The sequence below is a fragment of the Lynx rufus genome, unplaced genomic scaffold, assembly GCF_022079265.1.
Source record: "Lynx rufus isolate CCGP_SWC_20201006 ecotype Redwood Valley unplaced genomic scaffold, mLynRuf1.p SCAF_9, whole genome shotgun sequence".
Taxonomy (NCBI): domain Eukaryota; kingdom Metazoa; phylum Chordata; class Mammalia; order Carnivora; family Felidae; genus Lynx; species Lynx rufus.
The window spans coordinates 70,627,907-70,650,019 of NW_025814897.1; the positions used below are offsets into that span (position 1 = coordinate 70,627,907).

A 22,113-nucleotide genomic window follows, 5' to 3' on the forward strand; every position below is an offset into this window, starting at 1 on the left:
TCACCCATCCCCCACGCCCGGAACAGTTTCTGTATAGTTGAGACAAACCAAAAAAGACTTTTAATGCCCCTTGCTTTATTTCTGAAATTCCACAAGTAAAATCCTACAGGATTTGTCTTTCTCTGACTTATTTTGCTTAGCATTATGCTCTCTAGCTCCATCCATGTTGCAAATGGCAAGATTTCATTCTGTGTTACGGCTGAATAATATTCCATTGTATACATATACCATTTCCTTTATCAACAAGCGATGGACACTTGCGTTACTTGCGTAATTTGACTATTGTAAACAATGTTGCAATAAACACAGGAGTGCATATATCCTTTCAAGTTAGTATTTTTGTATTTGGGGATAAATACCCAATAGTGTAGCATTGGATCATAGGACAATTCAATTTTTAACTTTTTGAGGAACTTCCAGTCTCTTTCCACAGTGGCTACTCTAGTTTGCATTCCCACCAACAGTGCATGAGGGTTCCTTTTTTTTCCACATCCTCCCCAACACTTATTGTTGCTTTTATTTTAGCCATTCTGAAGGGTGTGAGGTAATAGCTCATTGTAGTTTTCATTTACATTTCCCTGATGAGTGATGTTGGGCATCTTTTCATATGTCTGTTGTCCCTCTGTGTGTCATCTTTGGGGAAATGTTTGTCTCCTGCCCATTTTTAAATTGGATTATTTGGTTTTTGGGTATTGAGTTTTTATAAGTTCTTTATTTTAGATACCAGCCCTTTATCAGAGAGGTCATTTGCAAATATCCTCTCCCATTCTGTAGGTTGCCTTTTAGTTTTGTTTCCTTTGCTGTGCAGAAGCTTTTACTTTGATGTAGTCCTAATAGTTTATTTTTGCTCTCATTTCTCTTGCCTCGCGGGACTTAACTAGAAAAATGTTGCTACGGCCCATGTCAGAGGAATTACTGCCTGTGCTCTCTTCCAGGATTTTTATGGTTTCAGGTCTCACATTTAGGTCTTAAGCCATTTTATTTTTATGTACGGTGCAAGAAAGTGGTCCAGTTTCATTCTTTTGCATGTAGCTCTCCAGCGTTCCCATCACCATTTGTTGAAGAGACCATCTTTTTCCCCATTCAAAACCGTGCACTGGCACAAAAACAGACCTTGTAGATCAGCGGAATAGGACAGAAAGCCCAGAAACAAACTCGTGATTATATGGTCAGTTAATCTTTGACAAAAGAGGCAAGAATACACAATGGGGAAAAGACAGCCAGTTCCTTCTTGATTCCTGCCCTGGAGAGCTGGGCACGCGGGCTGCAGCGGCGCCTGCTCGTGTGTTGCAGACGGCTCCACCTGCACCATGTCCGAGTGGATCACCTGGTCGCCCTGCAGCATCTCCTGTGGCATGGGCATGCGGTCCCGGGAGAGGTATGTGAAGCAGTTCCCTGAGGACGGCTCTGTGTGCACGCTGCCCACTGAGGAGACGGAGAAGTGCACGGTCAATGAAGAGTGCTGTGAGTAGGGGTGCCCAGCCAGCAGGGGCTAGGGGAGGAGAGGGGGTGCTCCCAAGGCGGCAGCCGTGACCCCAACAGGGCTGGCCTCCCAGCTCCCAGCAGCTGCCTGATGACCGAGTGGGGCGAGTGGGATGACTGCAGCGCCACCTGTGGGATGGGCATGAAGAAGCGGCATCGCATGGTCAAGATGAGCCCGGCGGACGGTTCCGCGTGCAAAGCCGAGACCTCCCAGGCGGAGAAGTGCATGATGCCCGAGTGTCGTGAGTGGCCGTGGGGCAGGGGATGGGGGCGGTGTGCCGGAACACAGAACCCCTGCCGCTACCACCAGCAAGGCCGGAGGCTGGGCGCGTGCTGGGAGAACATACGGCCCACTGTCCTTGCAAGAGCCATCAAGCGGGGCTTCCCTTGAGGGACATTCTGAGCGAGGCTGGGATGGCAAACTGGCGACCTCTGGAAAGCACTCGTCAGCAGCTGTGTTTTATAGGACCCCAGAGTATCCTGGTGGGAGGCAGGTGATATTGTAATACATTCAGGCAGGACATCCACCCCAGGTCATAGGCCCCCACTCTTGTTCTGCTCTGGACATGCCTGGCCCCATAAAGCATTACAACCCCAGCTCTACCCACAAATGCACACAGACCCACACATTAGTACACATGCGCACACATGCACACGAGTAGAGGTCACCCTAGGGATTTTAGCAACAAAGTGTCCAAAAATGTACTGCATGGTCTTGGGGGAGTGTGGGGTGTTGCAGGCAGGGACTTGTGTATTCCTATTGCTGAGCTACATCATCAGCGGGGGGGAGATGCAGGAGAGTGACAGAAGGGCAGGAAGGGCAGTAGTCTGCTGAGCCACTTCTTGCTCCACAGGGTCACTTGGGTCACCTGAAGGCCGTCGGTCCATGGCACTCAACTCCAGGGGTCAGAGTGGGGAACAGAGAGTAGGGGACACAGGGAAATCAAAGAAAGTAAAGGGAGCCTGTTCTCAGTGGCAAACCTGGCTCTTGGCCTAGACACCATCCCCTGCTTGCTATCCCCGTGGTCCGAGTGGAGTGACTGCAGCGTGACCTGCGGGAAGGGCATGCGGACCCGCCAGCGGATGCTCAAGTCTCTGGCGGAACTCGGGGACTGTAACGAGGAGCTGGAGCAGGTGGAGAAGTGCATGCTGCCCGAATGCCGTAAGTCCTGCAGCCCAGCCACCTGCTGGGGACAAAGAACACAGGCTTTGGGTCTCCATGTTAGCACAGATCTTTAACTTAAACTTCAGTCTCCTCACTAGCAAGAGGGGGTCCTGCTACCAGCTACACGACACCCAAACTGCACGTTGCTATGAAGTCTAAAGAGGAGACGGAGATGGGAAACACATAGCACAGGCTCCTTGTCAAGGAGCCTCATTATGTGGCTCTTGCCCTCCCCACCTCCACAACTCTGATCCATGGGCTTTCCAACCTTTTTATTTCTATTCCTTTTCCCAGTGACCATTTGCCCACGACTAGAGCGTGGACGTGAAGTCAGTAACTTCTGTACTTTTGCAGCCTTGCTAAGACCAGCAACCAAAAGCTCAATGCCCACCCCCACCTCTTCCAAAACCTCTTTGATCACCTGCATTTCTCGGGTGCTGATCTCCAAGGAGAGGGAGGGAGCCCATTTTTCTGGCTAATCTTCGAAGAGAGCTTCTCTTTTAGGAAGTAGAAAGTCAGACAGGCTTGCTAGGATGGGTTTTTTTGGCTTCCTCTGAGAGGAAGGTCCCAGCTTTGTCCCTTACGCAGATGACCACACCCCTGCTCAACTGTAAAATAGCAAGAAACATTTCCTAGGTTCCTCTGAGGATTAAACCACATAACTGGTACAAAGTGCCAAACACTAGACCTGGCAGGTGTGTTACACTCAGTGTTACATATTACAGTTCCCGAGCTGTTTTAGCTACATGTGGTCATGTGTGGAGATGACCCAGACCATCAAACTGAGGCTGAGGCTTTAAATAACTAAGGTTGACCCTGTGTTCAACCCATCTCACCAAGAGTGGGGGCTCCAGAACCTCTGACTGAGACACCCACTGAAACATATATTCACAGGATTCACTGAATGGAGAACAACGCTTCCTGTGCGCCAGGAACTGAGCTGGGAAGATTTCATTTAGTCTTCACAACTAATGAGAAAAATACCATTATACTGATTTTATACACAAGCTGCCTGAGCTCACAGGGAGAAAGGCCCAAAATTACTGACCCAAATGAGTTCTTCCTAGATCTACATTCTGCAGACCCAGTGAGGAGGACAGAATCCTTTCCCTCCTTAGGTCACATTCTCAGAATCAGACCGTTGCGTTATTTTCCCTCTACTTTGTGAGGTGTTGGCTTAATAAGAATTTGCTGGATCCTATATCCTGATAGACCATTAAGACCCCCACTTGTCCCCACCCCTCTTCTCTAATGAATTTTCTGTTTCTGGCTCCTGCGATTTTTGCACAAACTGCCATCTATAGGACCCGGGGAGATGTTGAACGAGAAGCTACCAGAGTCTTACTGCAAAAGTCACAGTGGCCTTGGGTATTGGTCCACAGGGGTCAGCTCTGAAAAATACCCAGTCCTTGGGACTGTGGAAGATGGCTCTATGCCACTTAGGGCTGATTTGACAATACTCTAGCTGCTCACAGGGAAGGGTGAGAGACTCTGAACATATCTTCCAAATTCCTCGAGTCATTTGGGCACAGAAGGTGGGTTATGACCTGGGCACCAACCCTGTGGGCTGAAGTCAATCTGCGTGTAGGAACCTCCCAGTTTCTTCTGTAAAATGGGAAAACAGCACCTTCTCTGCATCTCTCAGACTTGTGTGGAGGTGTTCAGAGGAAAACGCAAGTGGCCATATGCTGTTTCAGACATGAGATCCACTCCTGCCCATCTGTGTCTTGCCAGCCATTGACTGTGAGCTCACCGAGTGGTCTCAGTGGTCGGAATGTAACAAGTCCTGTGGGAAAGGCCACATGATTCGAACCCGGATGATCCAAATGGAGCCACAGTTTGGAGGTGCACCCTGCCCAGAGACCGTGCAACGAAAAAAATGCCGTATCCGGAAATGCCTGAGAAATCCATCCATCCAGAAGCTGCGCTGGAGAGAGGCCCGAGAGAGCCGGCGGAATGAGCAGCTGAGGGAAGAGTCTGGAGGCGAGCAGTTCCCAGGTACTGCTCCCAAGCCTGAAGCTGGAGTTCGGGGGGGGGGGGGGGGGTGTCAAAACAGGGGAAGTGGGTCTTGAAAATTGATAGGGGTTTGCGAGTTGAAGGCATCCCCAGCAGCAGGGACAGGGCTCGCCACGGCACAGAAATGCCACAGAGCATGAGATGGTCAATAAATAGGGGGCAGATGGAGTAGAGTACAAGGGGAGAGGCAGGAAACCTGGAGACGTGAGGACCAGACCATAAGCCTGCTGAGGTTTTGAGACTTGATCCTGTGAGAAGTTCTAAGCAGGAGTGACTTAACACACCTGTGTTGAGGTGGCAAAAACAGAGGCCACTTCTGTTTGTAGCCCAGGAAAAAGAGTGTGTCCCCAACTCTGGCACTAAAAAAACAACAAAAACCTGGAGCTTCACTGTTGAATAAGCTGGTCCACAAGCAAAGACTACAATGTCATTATTTCATACTTTTGCCAGTGACAGATTCATGGTTCAGCCTTTGGTACAGACTGATTGATGGTGTTTGGATTCTCTGGAGTGGGTGAGGAAGGTGTCATGTTTGAAGGTTAATAGGTACACTGTGTTGCTTGCTATTTTAAAAGGCACAGCTCAATTTACCCCACATTCTCTTCCCTAAGGCCTTTCACCCTGACAGGACAGAGAAATATAGATCTGAAGAGCCACCTGATCGTTCACTGTCCGTTAAGGAGAGGTGTGCATATCAAAGTGCTATCTGTTGGGACAGGGTAGTCAGCCATTCAAGAAATGGTGATTAAGCCCAACTATGTGCCAGGCAGACACTGTGCCATGGCCTTCTCCTCCATAAAACTTAGCATAGTAAACGTGCCTGGTTGTACAAGAGTAATGTGGAGGATCTTGAAAACATTTTTTGAAAAGATCTCCTCTAACCTCTGAGTCAGGTTAAGTTTTAAGGCAAGCATGTTTATCTGTGTAGGGAAATTAATCACACTTGAATGTATTTAGGAGACCACGTACCTGGGGAGCAAAGCATTAGGATAAAGTGGTTTAATTGCTCGAGTGCTAACTGCCATCACCAAGCCACCCCGAAACTACTAGGATTCTGCAGGTCCGTGGCAGGAGCTGGCTCAGCTAGGTGGGTCTTCTGAGGTCTTGCTGAGACTCCTGTAGCTCCTGACAACTGGAGGCTCGGCTGGGGCTAGAAGGTCTAGACCGGCCTCACCTGCACTTCTGGGGCCCCAGAAAGACTGGCTGGACTCTCTCGCCACACGTTCTCTCCAGCAGTCTAGCCAGGCTTGCTGACATGGTGGGGGCGGGGGGTTTCCTACCAGCCTTTTCCAGCCTGCTTGCTCATGTCCCATTGGCCAAAGCAAGTCAAACAGCCAAGCCCAGATTCCAGAGGTGGCAATGTGGACTCTGCCCCTTGATGGGAAATGCTGCAACAGCATTATGGACACATAGGGGTTGACAGTCTCTAATGAGGGCCCTAACCATTATTAAACTCAACCCATCATTCCATACAAGAGCAGGGAAGCCCAGACAACTCTGTTTCATAGCTGTGGCCTGGAGTTCAGCATTCAGTTTGGTCCCGCCATTTCTGCTGGCCTAACCTGACCTCCTGCTTCCAGGCTGCAGGATGCGCCCGTGGACAGCCTGGTCGGAATGCACCAAACTGTGCGGTGGTGGGATCCAGGAACGCTACATGACCGTCAAGAAGAGGTTCAAAAGCTCCCAGTTTACCAGCTGCAAGGACAAGAAGGAGATCAGAGCGTGCAATGTTCACCCTTGTTAACAAGGGTGTAAGTTTTCCGGGGCTGCACCCTGGCTTGCACAGTCATCGATGGCTGGAGTGTGTGTTTGCTTGTTGTTTAAGGCAATTTAAATTGTATACATTAGTTTTCATTTCTGCAGTGTGGTTCGCCCACCAGTCTTATTGATGCCAGGGACTTCCTTTCTGTCTGCTTCTTGGTATGCAGAGGCTGCGTGGGGCTCCCTCATCCCCAGATGGCCCTCCTCCAGCACAGAAGTGAGTAGTGTCAGCTACCTGTACTGGATGGACATGTGTCCCTCTGGAGCACCCACCTGGGCAGCCGATACAAGCCTGGCCCCCTCCACAGGGAGTGGCAGCCAGGTGTGGAAGGGATTTCCGTGCCTCGGTCCCAGGGTGCAGTGGGGAGGAAACAGTCCTGCTCACACGGAGAGCGCAGATTCCCCTCACTCTTGTCTTTGGCCTGCTTGCTCTTGTAGGAACCTTGTTTGCCCATCTCTTTTCATTTAGTGGAATTTAGGGTCCCTTGTTGAGTCTCCTCCGTCATCAACAGTTATTGGGGAACAAAGAGCTGGTAGATGTGAAGTGCATTGATGTAGAGTGGCTTTTCTTTCAGAAATGTATCTCCCCTCCTGATATTGGTTCCTGATACCCCAGAGAAAAGAAACTTTGGCTGCTTTATTGGAATTTAAGGTTGCCACTTTTTACACCTGAGGTAAAAGGTACTAAGTCTAGAAAGTACCTTTCCCTAGCTTCTTTTTTTTTTGGGGGGGGGGGGGCACAATTCTCCTAAGGACGCCAGCCTTATAAACTTATAAACCTTCTGACATTACATCCTTACTAGGACCCAGGCAGCAAAACTGGCCTCTCTAGAGGAGTCCCAAACCTACACTTTTAAAATCTTCTGACACGCATCTAGATTTTAAGTTTTCAAACCAGTTCTACCAAAATATCTTTTAGTTATACATCAGCTGCCTGCATCCCACCAAGCCATTGCTTCAACAAAAAATACTATCTTTGTACGTTAAAAGGTGTTTTTTTTCTTTTTTAGTCCTAAAGTTTTATATGTAGAAAGAAAAAGTGTTTCAGAGACCAAGAAAGAAAGCTAGGGAGAAAGGTATTATTACAGAATCAGGCTGGGTAAGAATATCTGGTGGGAAGCCAAATTCACCTCAGCTTTCCACAGTGGGGCTCTGGGCCCTCCATCACCTGCATAGGAAAGGCCACGGTTTTCCATCCCCTTCCAAGCACTCATACGCACCAAATTCAGGGATTCTGACTACCAGGAATTCGTGTAAAAGGACATTTTACTGAGCTGAGTCTAGCAGCAGTTTTTACTTATTCATTTATTGTTAAAACTGTTTCATTTCTGTTGCAGGTTTTCATTATGCTTAATCCAAATATGTATCCCGGATGAGATGCATACGTGGTTTTGAATACACTACTTTAAGAATTTGCATTAAACCCATCAGGATGTCTCCAAACACAACATACATATGATATAGCCCTGAATCTGTATTTTCTTTAACATCAAAGACCGTTCAATAAAAAAAACTCATTTGGGTCTGTCTGCTGTGTTTTTAAACTAAGTGTTCAGGAGGTTGGGACTTCTTGCAGTTATCTGCCTGAATCATATGCAGCAAAAAGACAGGGTTTCTGGTCCCTCATTCAAGAGGGGCCATTATTACCAACCAACACAGCCCTGAGTCTTCTGGAACTTTCAGTTTCCAATATTATTTTTGTGATCCTTAAATGGACTGCTTTCTCACCTCACGAAGGAGTGTAACATAAGGAAATAAGAGGTTTCATTTGGACAAAAAGTCTTGATACAGAACCCGCCTGCTTGTGCATTCCTCTCAGCCACCTGGAGGCAGATATCCACCCCATGAAAATCAAAGGTCAAGTCAGTGATTCCTAAGTAAGTAAGGACAAGCCACCCTAGTGTCCCATGTTCTTATCAGGTCTCTATTGGATACATTTTTAATATTAATTTTGGAGACTTAAAACCAAGTAACTGAATAAGGGCTAAGAATGGGTAACATGCGTCTTGTTATGTGTTATTTCTTTTGGTTGCAAGGAATTTATAAGAAGCATCAAATCTCTTTCTTACCAAAGTCTTGGGTTAGGTAGTTTATAGTTTTTCTGGCTAGGCAGTCATTTTGGAAAGACTTTACTATAAAAATGAAATTGTTTCAACTTCCACTTGAGATAATAAACAGATGAGACACCCAGTAAAAACCGCCATATAAAGAGGAGCTATAATTGTTGTATATATTTACATCCACATTTTAAGATGACAATAAATTCAGAGATCTATTCCCCAACCAGACCATGGGTCACTCACCTGAAACCTTCCTTGCTGATGCATTAATTGAAGGAAGTCTGTTGTAGCTAAAGAGAAAAAGCCTGCACTTTTTCAGACCCAGAACTGAAAAAAATTAAAGATTTTGTACTATGTGTGTAATTTAAACTTTGTGTATTAAACATGTTTTAGGCTCACTCCAGTCTGTATACTTCTTCTGGGAAGTGAGAGTACATGACACATTCTCACAGAACGACAATTCTCCAGAAACTGAGTCCAGGTCAAGTCCATGACTAAAAGGTCCATACACAACAAATATCTAATGCTGTGACCTAACAGCCCACATATTTCAGGCAACAGTTTCAAGGGGCTAAATATTACAGTGTCCCAGGACTGTATGCTTAGTCCCTTCTTCCCCAAAGGACACTATTGTCCAAATAAGAGTAAACATAAATGTTCAATCCCTAATTACCACATGGAATGATTCGTTTTGTTCTTCATGTTGCCCAAAAGTAGGGAGGATGAGTGAAATAAATTAGTCCCTTTCGAAAATGAGTGAAATGCTGTGACAAACTATAAATAGCGGCTGGATGCTAATGAGCATGAAGATAATTCTTCCATTTGAATCCTTTGAAATCTGTGAGTAAAAGATCTGTACTAAAATGTCAAATTTAAATAATGGCGTCCCTGCTGTAGACCCCTTTGGTTCAAGAGGTTTTAGGCACTCTGTGGGCCAGCACTGGGAAGCTGTGTTTAAAACACTGGTGTGGTCCTGAGTTGCTGAGAGAGCTGGGGCCAGGAATGTCACCTTTTCTGGCTCAGGCTTTGACAGCAGCAGGCTTCTGTGAAAGGACTCCTCTGCCCCACCTCCCCAGTTCAGCCAATTCTCACCTTGGGAGCGAGTCTGATGGCATCCAACGGAGGAGTCGCTGGATGCCAGCCTTGCCCCACCAGTCCCTCATATCTTCGTAAACCAGCAAAGGCCCACGTTGTGCAGAAGCTGGCCTGAGCTGCGTTTCTGTCATTTATAACTGAAAATGTCCTGACAAATAAAATACACACGCAATACTTTTAACCCAGCTCTCCTCAGACCAAAATGCAATTTCAGATTTTTCTCTTAACATTTACAATGTTGAACATAAGATAGCATTCATTAACATTTTCTCATATTGCTCTAAGTGCTTCATGAAATTCAGAATGTGTTCTTAACCACTTCCTGGCTTTAGAACTGGTAAAGTTCTCGTATTTTAGCAGTTCTCATATTTAAGTTAACCGTTCTCGTATTTTAGCTTACGTGTTTGAACGGTTTTCCTTTACTCCAAATAATTTGAAGTATTAGCAGAAGGGAAAAGGACAAACAGCTTATTCAAGACTACTGACTCCTTGACAACACTTGGGGTTTTATCAAAGTAGAGTCTGTATTTTCTTCTGTAAAAAAAGGAGAGTCTGTATTTTAGAGGCAAGCAACCCTACTGCGTGATCTTTCCCTGGAAACCCTGGCCCATCTGGGAAGGCTGAAGGAGCACTGGTGGAAAACACCTGGATCCGCTCCCTTACGCACTGTGCTAGCACAGCCTGAGAGCTTCCACCACCTGTTACCGTCCTACGATGATACAAAAATTGAAAGCAGATGTTCAGAAACGTTTCCAGTGATTGCCAGTATAGCCAAGAGGATGATTACTTTCCTAAGTAGCTGATTTCTTTAAGTTACATTTAGCAAGGCTATCATTCCACAGCAGCGGAGAGGAGTTAATTCTTCAAACTGGCCATTCACCTCAGCCGGTCGGAGAAGCAAGCACAGAACCACGCCATGCTCGCTGCCCCATCAGAAAGGGATACTGGCCCGCAAAGTGTCAGCCTCTAGATCTCTCCAGAGCCTAAGTGTCCACATGGCAATACGTACTTACAGACTTGTACACCTACCTACCTATGATTAGGTACCAGGCCCTGGCTCTTCCTGCTCCTCTAACATCCTATCAAGGAAGAGAACAGCCCCATCACCCTCTGATTTTGCCACAGAACTTCCCAGAATGGTAGCCCACACGTCTTCCACTTCCTTGCACTCCAATCACACCACGACCACTATAATCTGGTTCCCGCCAGATGACGGACACAAAACCTTCCAAGTTACCAGCAAGCATCTACGCAACCACACTGCCTCTTACCCTTCTGCACCTCCCCCTCTCCGCCACCACCCCAGTCTTTTACAGCCCTCCGCTCTGGCCACCCCTTTGGCTTCTTTGACAATAATCTCCTGGTTCTCTCCAGTTTCTGACTGCTTCTCTTGGGTTTTTGCTGCCTTTTAAGCTTTTATCCCCAAGTGTTCGTTTTCCCCCTGGAAGTTTTACCCTTGGATCTTCTCTCAAACTCTACTTCCATCCACTCCCGCCTGTTCAAACATCAGCTCAAAACAGATAAATTCCAAATCTGCACTTGCAGTCCTAGCCTCTTTCTGCAGCTCCAATCCCCATTCCCAAATGCCTCCGGGACTAACCCCTGTACATAACCGCCACAATCACCATACATTTCTATCACCAGAGGGTTGCCCGTGTGTCCTCTTCATTGATCAAATGGTTTTTCTGCAAATGCCAGGCAAGGGGGGTAAAGCTGTGTACGTGGCACACATGGTTCTGCCCTCTCGGAGCCTGTGACACCCAAGTGCAGATGAGACAAGACAGACAAAATACTCACAGATGTCTCCGTGTCACTAAGTAAATACAGGGCAATGTGGTCAAAGAGAGCTCTCTGAGCAGGTGGCATCTAAATTAAAAGCAAAAGAATGAAACAGCTAATTGGAACAGTCAAGTGAATCAACGGTCTGGGAAATACTAGCATCCTATAGAGTGTAAAAAAGCAAATCAGCCTGAATGTGAGAAGCAAGGAGATGACAGATCCTGCAAGGGGCTGTCTCTGTGCACTATGGTAAGGAATTTGGATACTGGTCCAAGTGCATTGAGGTGATGACAGATTTTAAGCAGCAGTGGAACATTTAATTTATGGCCTGTATTTACAGAACAGCTTTGTGGGGGCAAAATGCAAATAAAAAGACTACTTCAAAGGCCATTGCAATAACATGGATGGCAGAACAAATTGGAAAGAGACAGATTTCATGACTCCAATTACCTCTTACCTGACCACTCTTCCCTAAACCTGCACTTCTCCATCATTCATATTCCCACCCGATCCAGCCACTCCCTGTTCAGAATCCTTGGCAGTTCCCCATTACCTACAGAAGGGCCATCCTATTTAAAGCTCTCCACAACCCGAGCCCAGTCTACTTTATCATTATTTTTCCCCACTGCACTTCAAATCCTTTTAGATTAAGGTTCCAATCCCAGAATACTCCCTGCATTCTGCCAAAATGTGTCTTTGCCTAGGCTTTTCCCCAGCCTTTCCACCACCTCACTCCTCTCCTCTCCTCCCCATCTCAAATCCCACCAATCCATCAAGCTCTGGCTAAAGCACCACTTCTAAGAGGCTCCCTCAGATTTTCCAGAAAGAACATATACCATCTGCTGGACCGGACAGCTTTGTGCACACTTACTCTGCCTACACTACAGCCCTGGCATTTGTTTTCTCACTCATAATCCTTCTCCACTAGATACCAAATAGTTTGTAGGAAGAAAAAGCTCCACATGTATCTATTTCCCCCAGAACAGCTAATGAGCCTTGCACAAAGACATTTGTTCAAATTAAAATACCTTGTTTCTAAAAAGCTCCTTGAAGCTTTCCATGCAGTTACTGGTTAAATACTCTTAAGTGGTCAAGCGGTATAGAAAGTAACCACTTTATCATCTCCTATTATCTTCCAGTTATCTGTTTAATGGGATCCTTATGTACGGGAATGGGAAAAGAAATAAAATTAAGATTAGTGGTGATGAAAAGTCAGAAGAGGAACAAGCTAGACTTGAAGTATATACAACCTCATTATAGCAAATTTTTTAAGTCAAATGATAGGGGCCCCAGGGCACCTCAGTCGGTTGAGCATCCAACTCTTAATCTCAGTTCAGGTCATGATCTCACAGTCCTAAGATCGAGCACCACTGTCAGGCTCTGCACAAAGCGTGGAACCTGCTTGGGATTCTTTCTCTCCTTCTCTCTCCTCCCTCCCTCTCACTGTCTCTCTGAAAATAAACATTTTTTTTTTTTAAGTCAAATGCTAAAGGAACCAATTTATATTACAAAACTTTGAGGCCCCAAATTTAGAGGAATCATCAATGTAAGATGTATGCCAACAGGGCATAATGTCCAATCCTGAAATACTGTAAATCCCTAAACAAATGTAAAGACAAAATTAAATTCATGATTATCAATTCAGGAAATCCTGTTTGAAAAAAATTTTCACATATATAGAGAGAAGAGGTTCTAAAGTTGGGAATGTAACCTCAAATGACAAATGTGCTATAGAGCAAGATTGGCAAAACGTGGCCCACAGATCAAATCCAATCTGCCATCTGTTTTTGTACAGAATGGTTTTTACAATTTTAAATGAATTTTTTTAATTCAAAAGATGATTAATATTTCATGACATGAAAATGATATGAAATATAAATTTCAGTGTCCCCACATAAAGTTTTATTGGAACACAGCCACATTCATTTGTTCATAGATTGTTTATGGCTGCCTTGGTGCTACAATGGCAGACATGAGTAGCTGGGACAGAGACCATATGGCCCACAAAACCTAAGATGATATTTATATTAACTGTATGGCCTGTTACAAAACAAGTCTGCCAATCCTCCAGCTATAGAATAAAAAAATGGTCCCACAGGCAAAGACTTCTTCATGCCATGAGACTGGCCATTCTTTGTGAAAAAAGATTTGAAATTAGATTTCAAGACCTACAAGGCACCTCTGACTGTATGATGGATATTAAATGGGAGAGACTCTGGCTTCTGATAGAGAAGTAGCAGTAGCCAGATTTACCCTCCTACCGTAGACAATCAAAAAACTGGAGTTAATATGTAAAACACCTGTTTTCAGCCATTCTACACCAGGCAGCACAGGACTACCATCTCTGATGGTGGAGAATCAAAAAGGTAAGCCTTAAGATTGCCCTGACTTTCTGCCTAGAGGCACATTCCAGATTCTAGAGGGGATGGGGGATTCTAAGCAGGACATAATTGTTTTCCTAAGCTGAAAAGACACTGGAGATCGATCTGTCCCAGACACCAGGAGCTTGAGGCAGGTGAAAGTTGCAGGACAAAGTTCTGGAGGGGAGGCAGCTACACAGAAAAAAGAACTCCAAAAATATGCCCAGGGTCACCAAGTCTCTGCTTGATACTAAGATATGCATGTACAGGATGAAACTCCAGGAGCTGGGCAAAGAATGACCCAGGAGCTATAGACAGTATGGTTCCCTAGAGCTCACAAAGGCTGGGAACTTTTCAGTTTCCATTAGCCGAATCAGAGAGTCATCACTGATTACGCAGGGCATTCAGTAGAGACACCAAAAGGGCCACACCTTAGTAGTAGAGCTAAACCATCCTGGGGGAAAAAAAAAGATACTTGAGACTATATAAAATGTAAAAGACCTGAAAGGATTAAACTGAACTACAAGTAAATTAATTACCAGGGGAAAAAAAATCTTTAAATGAAGACAAGATCTAGACACCCAACAACATAAAATACACAATGTCTAGCATCCAATCAAAACTTACTAGATGTGCAAAAAAATAAATAAATAAATAAAAAGGCAGAAGAATGTGACCCATAACTAGAGAAAATTTTGTCAGTCAATAGAAACAGATCCAAAAATTATACAGATAAATGAGTTCCACAGACAAGGACTTTAAAAGAGCCATAAAAACCATGTTCAAATATTCAAAGCAGCCTTTCTCAATTCTCCCAAGGATGGTACACAGCTAGAACCACTCTAGATGCACTGAAGAGAAATTAATTCATTGCACACCACAGACAGGCATTAGGCTCAATTCTCTGGAAACTCAGTTGAGAGGGGCTGGATAAGAGAAATACATGAGCATAATGGGAGAAATGGATGATGTAAAAAAGAACCAAATAGAACCTCTACAGGAAAGAGAAAACACAAGGTCTAAAATAAAAAAATTCATTCAATGTGATTAATAGCAGATTAAATAACTGGGGAAGAAAACATTAGGGAACCTGAAGGTGTAGCAATAAAAAGTATTCAAAGTGAAGCACAGAGAGGGGAAAAAAAGTCAACTGATATAAATTTAACCTTCAAACTGTGTTGCTACAAATCATCTATTCAGAATAAAATGTTCTCCATTAAATCTGCCTATTATGTAGATAATCTCTTGTTATCTGAGGTTACCTATGATAACTTTACATTTTTCCCAAGGTGCCTGGGTGGTTCAGTCAGTTAAGTGTCCAACTCTTGATTTCAGCTCAGATCATGATCTCACAGTTGTGAGACTGAGCCCCTCATGGGGCTCTGTGCCGACATCATGGAGCCTGCTAGGGATTCTCTCTGCCCCTCCCCCAGCTCATACACACGTGCACACACATTCATTCATATTCATTCTCTCTCTCTCTCTCTCTCTCTCTCTCTCTCTCTCAAAATAAAAAGAAATAAACATTGTAAAAAATCCCAACTGAAAGTCCTAACAAAGACATGCGATGGTGCTATAATACCAAAACCCACAGGATACATATGGTACCTTCCTGGGCAGTAATTTTAATTAGTATTCAAATAAATGTATGCGCTTTGCCTCAGCTGCTTTAGGCTTTGTCTTCAGTGGTATCTCCTTTAGATATAGGGGTTTCTGTCAGGAGCACTTCATAGAAAAAGTTTAAGAAATGCTGACTTAATAGTCAGGAAACCCCTAAGAACACCAAGCCATTTCACTTCAAGTTCACCTGCCAGATAACCAATATGATTTTTAGATTCAAACCCTAGGGCACTGTTGGGAAAAGGCACAGGGCTAGCTACTAAAATAAGTTTCTTCCAACACTCATTCCTTTGAAAAACCACCCAAATAACAAGTCATCAAACCTTCTCTTGTGATAACAGATCAGTTTTAATTCTAGCACCTGAAGCTATACAAGGGTACGCTTTATCAACTTCACGGGGCTGTTGTACACATTCAATAAAGTGACAACCGTGCAATACCACTTAGTATCTCACCATCAGGAACATACTTCTGAATTGTTGAAACACAATCCACAAAATTAAAAACAAAAATCAGAAGCCATCCACAGTTATACTAATCGTCAAAGAGAAGTTTTACACTTACTACTTGATAGAACAGTCAATACCTAGTACGGGACATCACAAGTGACTTCAGATTCTCACCCTGTTGTCGTCTACGGAGGAGGTTTCTCAAGCAGGTGTGTGACTGGCCAAAGGCGGGAGCCACCAGGACCAGGACCGGGATGGCAAGGACAGCTCTACCACAGTTTCTGTAGTTTTCACTGTTTTTTTTCTTTGTCAGTTAAAAGTGAACAGTGAGAATTAAATACTTATCTTTACATATACACAAGGTATGCTGTGAAAGCATATTTGCTTACAAACATATAAAAATACTTGTTAACTAGTTTGATAAGAAAATAATGTATAAAAGTATATAGCAAAAACATTAATCATCTCTGACCCCGGAAAGATCAATTCCATATTTTATATTACAAACAAAAACAGTTTTAGTTTTTTTTGAATCCCTTATCCAGAAATACTTGAAAAGGAAGACAGACAGAAATTATTTATTTTTACTCTCAACATGGCTGTGAAAAGAGTTAACTTAAAAAGCCAAGGACATTGAAATGCCTAAATGCAGAATAAGTCCAAATATTTGGCCACAAAGAACATTATTATCATCTTTAGGAGTGGAGCTGTAATAAATGCTTTATACGCTGTTTTTAATCTATAAACATAACAGGCATTTTGGTATTTTGGCCACTGGAAAACAAAGGCTGTAGCATCAGCAAAGGTCTGAGATGTCTCACTTCTGTGGATTCAATTCAGTGTACTTAAGGTTAACTAAAGTTGACATCAAAATTTTTAGAGATAGGCAAAAATTCACATTTAAAAACAACTCATGTTTCTATTTAGAGTAACAATAGGCAATATGATTCCAGAAGTTAAAAGTTAATTTCACAACCTATGACTTCAGCTTGGCAAACAGCTTAGGTTCCAAAACTGATTCATCCCTATTAAAATGTAAGCCCTTAAAAAAGAATATGTCCATGTATATAGATCATTATTTTTAAGAAATCAGATAATCTTTGAAGCAGCCTTAGTGTTTCCTTTAAATGTGTCTTGAAATGACCATAGGATTAGCTTCACGGAAAGGATTAGCCAGCTTCTTGGTCTAAGGCTACCACGGTGATCATTTGTGTCTAAGGCTAGAAAGGTACCAACACGATGTGATGTAAACCATAAGGAGAGGAGGAGACGATGAGGGCTTTTCCTGGCAGTTGGTAGCTAAAATTCAAGGGATTCTTAGAAAATGACACAATGGCAGCCTTTCTTGTCTTTTTCTTTCCGTGTTGGTTCTGGTGAAGGAGGACATTCCTGCTCTTGAAATTTCCTGTAAGACAGAAAAATCTATATAAAAATCTACCCTGCTGGTAACATATTATTACAAATATATTCTTTTTGGACAAGTCTAGTTTATGTGCATATGCTTCTCAATGTTGAATTTCACCTAGGGAATCGAAGCAAATCTCAGGGGGAGAGGCACAAGTGTTTCAACACCAGCATAAAGCAGAGCTATCTGAGCTCCACTCATAGGTAAGTCTGGAATCAGATGAGATACTGAACTCAATGACCTCTAAGTTCCCTTCCCACTTTGTAACTCCATTAACAGTAAGGTATACTTAAGAACAGACATCCAGGGGCGCTTGGGTGGTTCAGTGAGTCAAGCATCTTACTCTTGGTTTAGCCTCAGATCATGATCTCCCAGTCTGAGATGGAGCCCTACATCAAGTCTGCTTAGGATTCATTCTGCCTCGTCCTGCCCCTCTCCCCTGCTAGCGCTCTCTCTCCCAAAATAAACATTAAAAAAAAAAAAGCAACCATTGCTAGAGTAAAATATAAAGTACATACCCATACAAGGTACACAGTTTCTATTCCTGTTTTGCCACTTACTAGCTACAAGTCAGCATTGGACAAGTTAGCTGACCTCTGTGAACCTCGGTTTTTTCGAAGAGAATAATAAAACTCTACCTTTCACAGTTGCTAGAGGTTTAAACGTGATCTTGTTACGTTTAAAGGCCTATCAGTGGCTGGCATAAAAAAGCCTTCCCTAGGGGCACTGGCTAGCTCAGTGAGGAAAGCATGTAACTCTTGATCTCAGGATCATGAGTTCAAGCCCCTGTTGGCTGTGAAGCCTACGTAAAAATAAAAGTAAAATTAAAGTAATTTTGTTAATTGCCGACTCTACCCACTTCTCCAGATTAAATGGATTTGGATATAGATTCTGAGGATCAAAACCAAGGACAAAGCATTCAAAAGGCAGTAAACGTTATTTTAAGAAGGTAACGGTTTGTGTGCGCATGCACATGTGTTAAAATACATAAAAGAACTTGACATCTTAACCATTCTTAAGCATACAGTCCAGTGGTGTTAAATATATTCACAGTGTTACTACTACCACTATCCACCTCCATAACTGTTTACATCTTGCAAAACTGAAACTCTGTTTTCATTCAAAAACAATGGAACTTGCACTTTTAACAAACCACTAAAAAAATTAAAAACTATAATCTTTACTTTCCTTTCCCCACAAAGAGAATGCCCAGGCAAGGGGTTAAAAAAAGTACAGGAAGCCCATAGCTCCACGTTTCTGTCAAGCAGAGAGACCTGCAGATCTAGAGAGAGCCCACGGGGAAGGAGGCGCCAAGCCACCAAGATTAAAAATAATCAAATCAAACCCCTCCCACTATACGGAAACTCCATCTTTCTCACACAGAAACTAACTCCAGGCCACCTGCCCTTCACCTCAAGCTTCCTGGAACCATTAACACTTTCTGAAGCGCAGGGGCCTTCTAGGCCAGCAGAACAGAAAAACCCTTTGTTATGAGGGATATCATACTTCACACCACGAATGGGAGCACCTGGAGCACCGCATCTCTACTACCTGGCTCCCGCAGCCTGGGAGGAGGTGGGGCAAAAGCAAAGCCTAAGAACACAGGCTCTGGAATCAGAGACACAGATTCAAGTCCCAGCCCTGCCATTTAAAGCTGAAACTCTGAACAAGTTAGCTAACCTCTCTATACCTGCTCTCCCATCCAAAAGTGGGGATAAATAAAAGTATTTCGCTTACTGGGTCGTGGTGAAATTTAAATGTGGTAACACATGTAAAGCATCAGACACAGTATCTGGCAGAGATCTCCACTCAAATGTTAGCTGTTGTCATCCCTACCTTCGTACCACTGATACCACTGGAAGTGGTGTAGGTTGTATGTGCAATTTTTTTTAAATCCCTATGTGTACTCTCTACTTCAATATAATTAAATCTGGCTTTATATGTAGCAAGTTCCTAGTATACAATATGTACTTAATTAAAATTTTTAACCTGTCATGTGCACAGAAGCATTTATACATATAATTTCCTGTTTCTTGCTAAAAACATTTAATGGTAATTTCTTTCTTACTTGGTGGTTTTAAAAAGCAGTGTGGTTACCTGTAAAATTCTATAAGTTAAAACAAACAAACACATCGTAGATGTGTTTCACTTACCTTATAACCCGGACAAGTTCATGGAAAGCTTGATCTACATTCATCCTAATCTTTGCTGACGCCTCCATGTATGTTACCTTAAGCTGTCGTGCTAACTGTTGTCCTTCTTCCTGTGTTACCTGAAATTCCAAGAGTTGTATCTGAGGTACAGAATTAAAAATCAGATCTGCTCCATCTAACCCTATGGCCACAGACTGCTCTCCTAATCTAGCCAGAGGCCAAGCTGATTTGTCTTAAGATAAACCAACAGACTTAAAAGCTCAACACATATTGAAGCCCAGCTCTGAAGAACAACCCAGAAGAACATACCTGTGACGAAATATTACCATGCAACAAGATTCCAGTCTGGTGATTACTCAAAGTATTAAATACAATGGTGATAATTCTGGTAAGAAAAAGTACAAGGTGCTAGTAGAGTCTATAACCCTGCTGGGCAGATCAGGGAAAGCTTCCCCGAGGAATGACATTTAAACTAAGAACCAAATAAAGAGCAAGGAGTTGGTTAAGGGTGGGGTAAGAGAGTATCCCTGACAAAAGAAAGGGCCTGTGTGAGGGCCATGGACGGGCGGTGTCCCAAGTTCCAAGAACTACAAGAAGTCTAGAAAAGCTTAAACACAAGAGAGAAAACTATCACGAAGAGCTGAGGATGAAGAGGACGGAAGCCTCAAGAGACTGTGGGTCTTCCTCATCTCAAAACTCCCTAATACCTGGTATATAGGAGACACTCAATAAATGTGAGAAAAAATGAATAAGGATTATGATCACAATGCCTTTGTTATATTGAGACAAGAAGTGTGGCAGAGCTGATGACCTAAAATGGTAGGCCCATCAGAAACATAAAATGAATATATATTATCCTACACATTTTCAGTGTAAAAGGTTGAAGTAGTGATATTTACTAAAACTGTTAAACTAAATTACATTTACATAGTGTGAATGAAAAAGATCTTTCTAAAAGAATGACTTCTATTGCTGTCTTTGCCACAAAAGTAAACACTTGCAGAAAGTTAGAAAATGTCAACTGGGGAAAGGGATAGATTAAGGAACCTATCTCTTCTGGTCTCTTTTCAACAATGGATATTCTTCTCTACAAAAATGGGAACATGATTTTTGTATATTTGTGTTATACCCTGGAAATTGTTAAACTCACTTATCTGGATGTTCTTTTGTAAATTCCATAGGCTTTTCTAGATGAACAATCATGTCATTTACTAATAAAGACAACTTGGTTGCTTTCTGATATGGATGCCTTTCAGTTCTTTTTCTGGCCTCACCTCACTGCGTAGACCATTCAATGCACTGACAGCAGCATTCAGTCCTTCACCATTAAGCACACTATTAGTTGTAGGGTTTCACTGAAGATGCCTTTTAGCGTGTTAACAAAGTTTCTGCTATTCCATTTGTAAAGAGTTTTTAACAGTATGTTGAATTTTCTCAAATCTTTTTTTGTTCTGCATCTACTGAGATCATAATCTTTCCACATTAGTCTGTTAATCTGGTGAACTGTGTTGATTCATCTTTGACTGTTAAATCAACACTGCATTTCTGGAATAGACCCCACCTGAGTGATGATGCACTGTCCTTTTCATATATTGTTAAATTCTATTTACTAAAATTTTAAGAATTTTTACATACATGTTTGCAAGAATTATTGGACTGTAGTGTTCATAAATTTTTGTCTGGCTTTGGTAAGCCAGAGTAATGCTGGCTTCATATAAGCAGTTGGAAAGAATTCTCTCATCTTCAATATTCTGGAATACTTTCAGCAAAATCAGTTTGGTATAATTTACCGATGAATCCATCTGGACCTGAGGTTTTCTCCGAGGGAAGGTTTTTATAACCAGTTGAATTTATTTTATAGATACAGTACTATTCGAATAGTGTTATCTATTTTTTTCATGAGTTTTGATATTTTGTGCACCTTTTAAGAAATGTCCATTTCATCTAACTTGTTGAATTTACTGGTATAAAGTTTCTTTATAGTATGGTATTTCTTTTTATAGTATTTATTATCTTTTCAGTATCTTTAACATCTGAAGTGATGGCACCTCTCCTATTACTGACATTGGTACTCTGTGCCCTTTGCTCTTTTTAACCTGGTCATTCTGGGTAGATTTGTCACTTTGATCTTCTAAAAACTAGGTTTATCTTTCTATGGTTTTTCTATTTTCAATTTTGTTAATTTCCACCCTTTATTATTTACCTTCTTCCAATTACTATGTCTTTCATTTGCTCTTTTTCTTCTAGTTTCTTAAAGTAGAAGCCAGTCATTGAATTGAGACCTTTCCTTTTTTCTAAGATAACTAATGCTATGAATTTCTCTTTACTTTCCTCTTTGGTAGCATCCAAAATTTTGATATGTGTTCTAAATATCATTCAGTTCACAATACTTTGCAATTTCCCATTTGATCATTTCTTTATAAGAAGGATAAATTAGAAGCTTGTTGGTTTCCTCATATTTAGAGGTTTCCTACCTATGTTCTGTTACTGGTTTCCAAATTAATTCTCCACCATGGTCAAGGAACATACCTGGTCTCACCTGAATCCTTTTAAATTTATTGAGACTTGTTCTCATTTCAAAATAATGTGTATTCTGCTATTGTTGGGTGGGGCATTCACTAAATGTTCAGAATAATTTGTTCAACATTGCTGTTCAAGCCACCCATATCCTATTGGTTTTCTTTCTATTCAATTATTGAAAAGGGATGTTGAAAATTCTGTTAAGTGTGAACATGTCAATTACTCTTTGCAGTTCTTTCAATTTTGCT

The 22,113-nt window shown here is 42.7% G+C and overlaps 2 protein-coding genes and 1 long non-coding RNA gene across 5 annotated transcripts in view; 1 reads left to right on the forward strand and 2 right to left on the reverse strand.

The window, feature by feature from the left end:
* Positions 1–6,452, forward strand: part of SPON1 (spondin 1) — a 258,114-nt gene extending 251,662 nt beyond the window's left edge. The window contains exons 12-16 of the mRNA XM_047070588.1: positions 1,294–1,464; positions 1,557–1,724; positions 2,480–2,644; positions 4,382–4,645; positions 6,244–6,452. Of these exons, the coding sequence (XP_046926544.1) occupies positions 1,294–1,464; positions 1,557–1,724; positions 2,480–2,644; positions 4,382–4,645; positions 6,244–6,407 (932 nt within the window). The 3' untranslated portion in view covers positions 6,408–6,452. The remainder of the gene's footprint in view (positions 1–1,293; positions 1,465–1,556; positions 1,725–2,479; positions 2,645–4,381; positions 4,646–6,243) is intronic.
* Positions 1,164–12,620, reverse strand: LOC124504916 (uncharacterized). Its single transcript, XR_006960545.1, has 5 exons — positions 11,377–12,620; positions 9,577–9,727; positions 3,069–3,255; positions 2,464–2,669; positions 1,164–1,962 (listed from the first exon to the last, which is right to left on the reverse strand). It is a non-coding gene; the product is annotated as an uncharacterized LOC124504916 (long non-coding RNA).
* A 3,047-nt stretch (positions 12,621–15,667) lies between these two features.
* Positions 15,668–22,113, reverse strand: part of RRAS2 (RAS related 2) — a 76,455-nt gene continuing 70,009 nt past the window's right edge. For all 3 annotated transcript variants that reach the window (XM_047070589.1, XM_047070590.1, XM_047070591.1), the window contains exons 5-6: positions 19,346–19,464; positions 15,668–17,192 (exon numbers count right to left, since the gene is read on the reverse strand). In XM_047070589.1, coding sequence (XP_046926545.1) covers positions 17,105–17,192; positions 19,346–19,464 — 207 coding nt within the window. In that variant the 3' untranslated portion in view covers positions 15,668–17,104. The remainder of the gene's footprint in view (positions 17,193–19,345; positions 19,465–22,113) is intronic.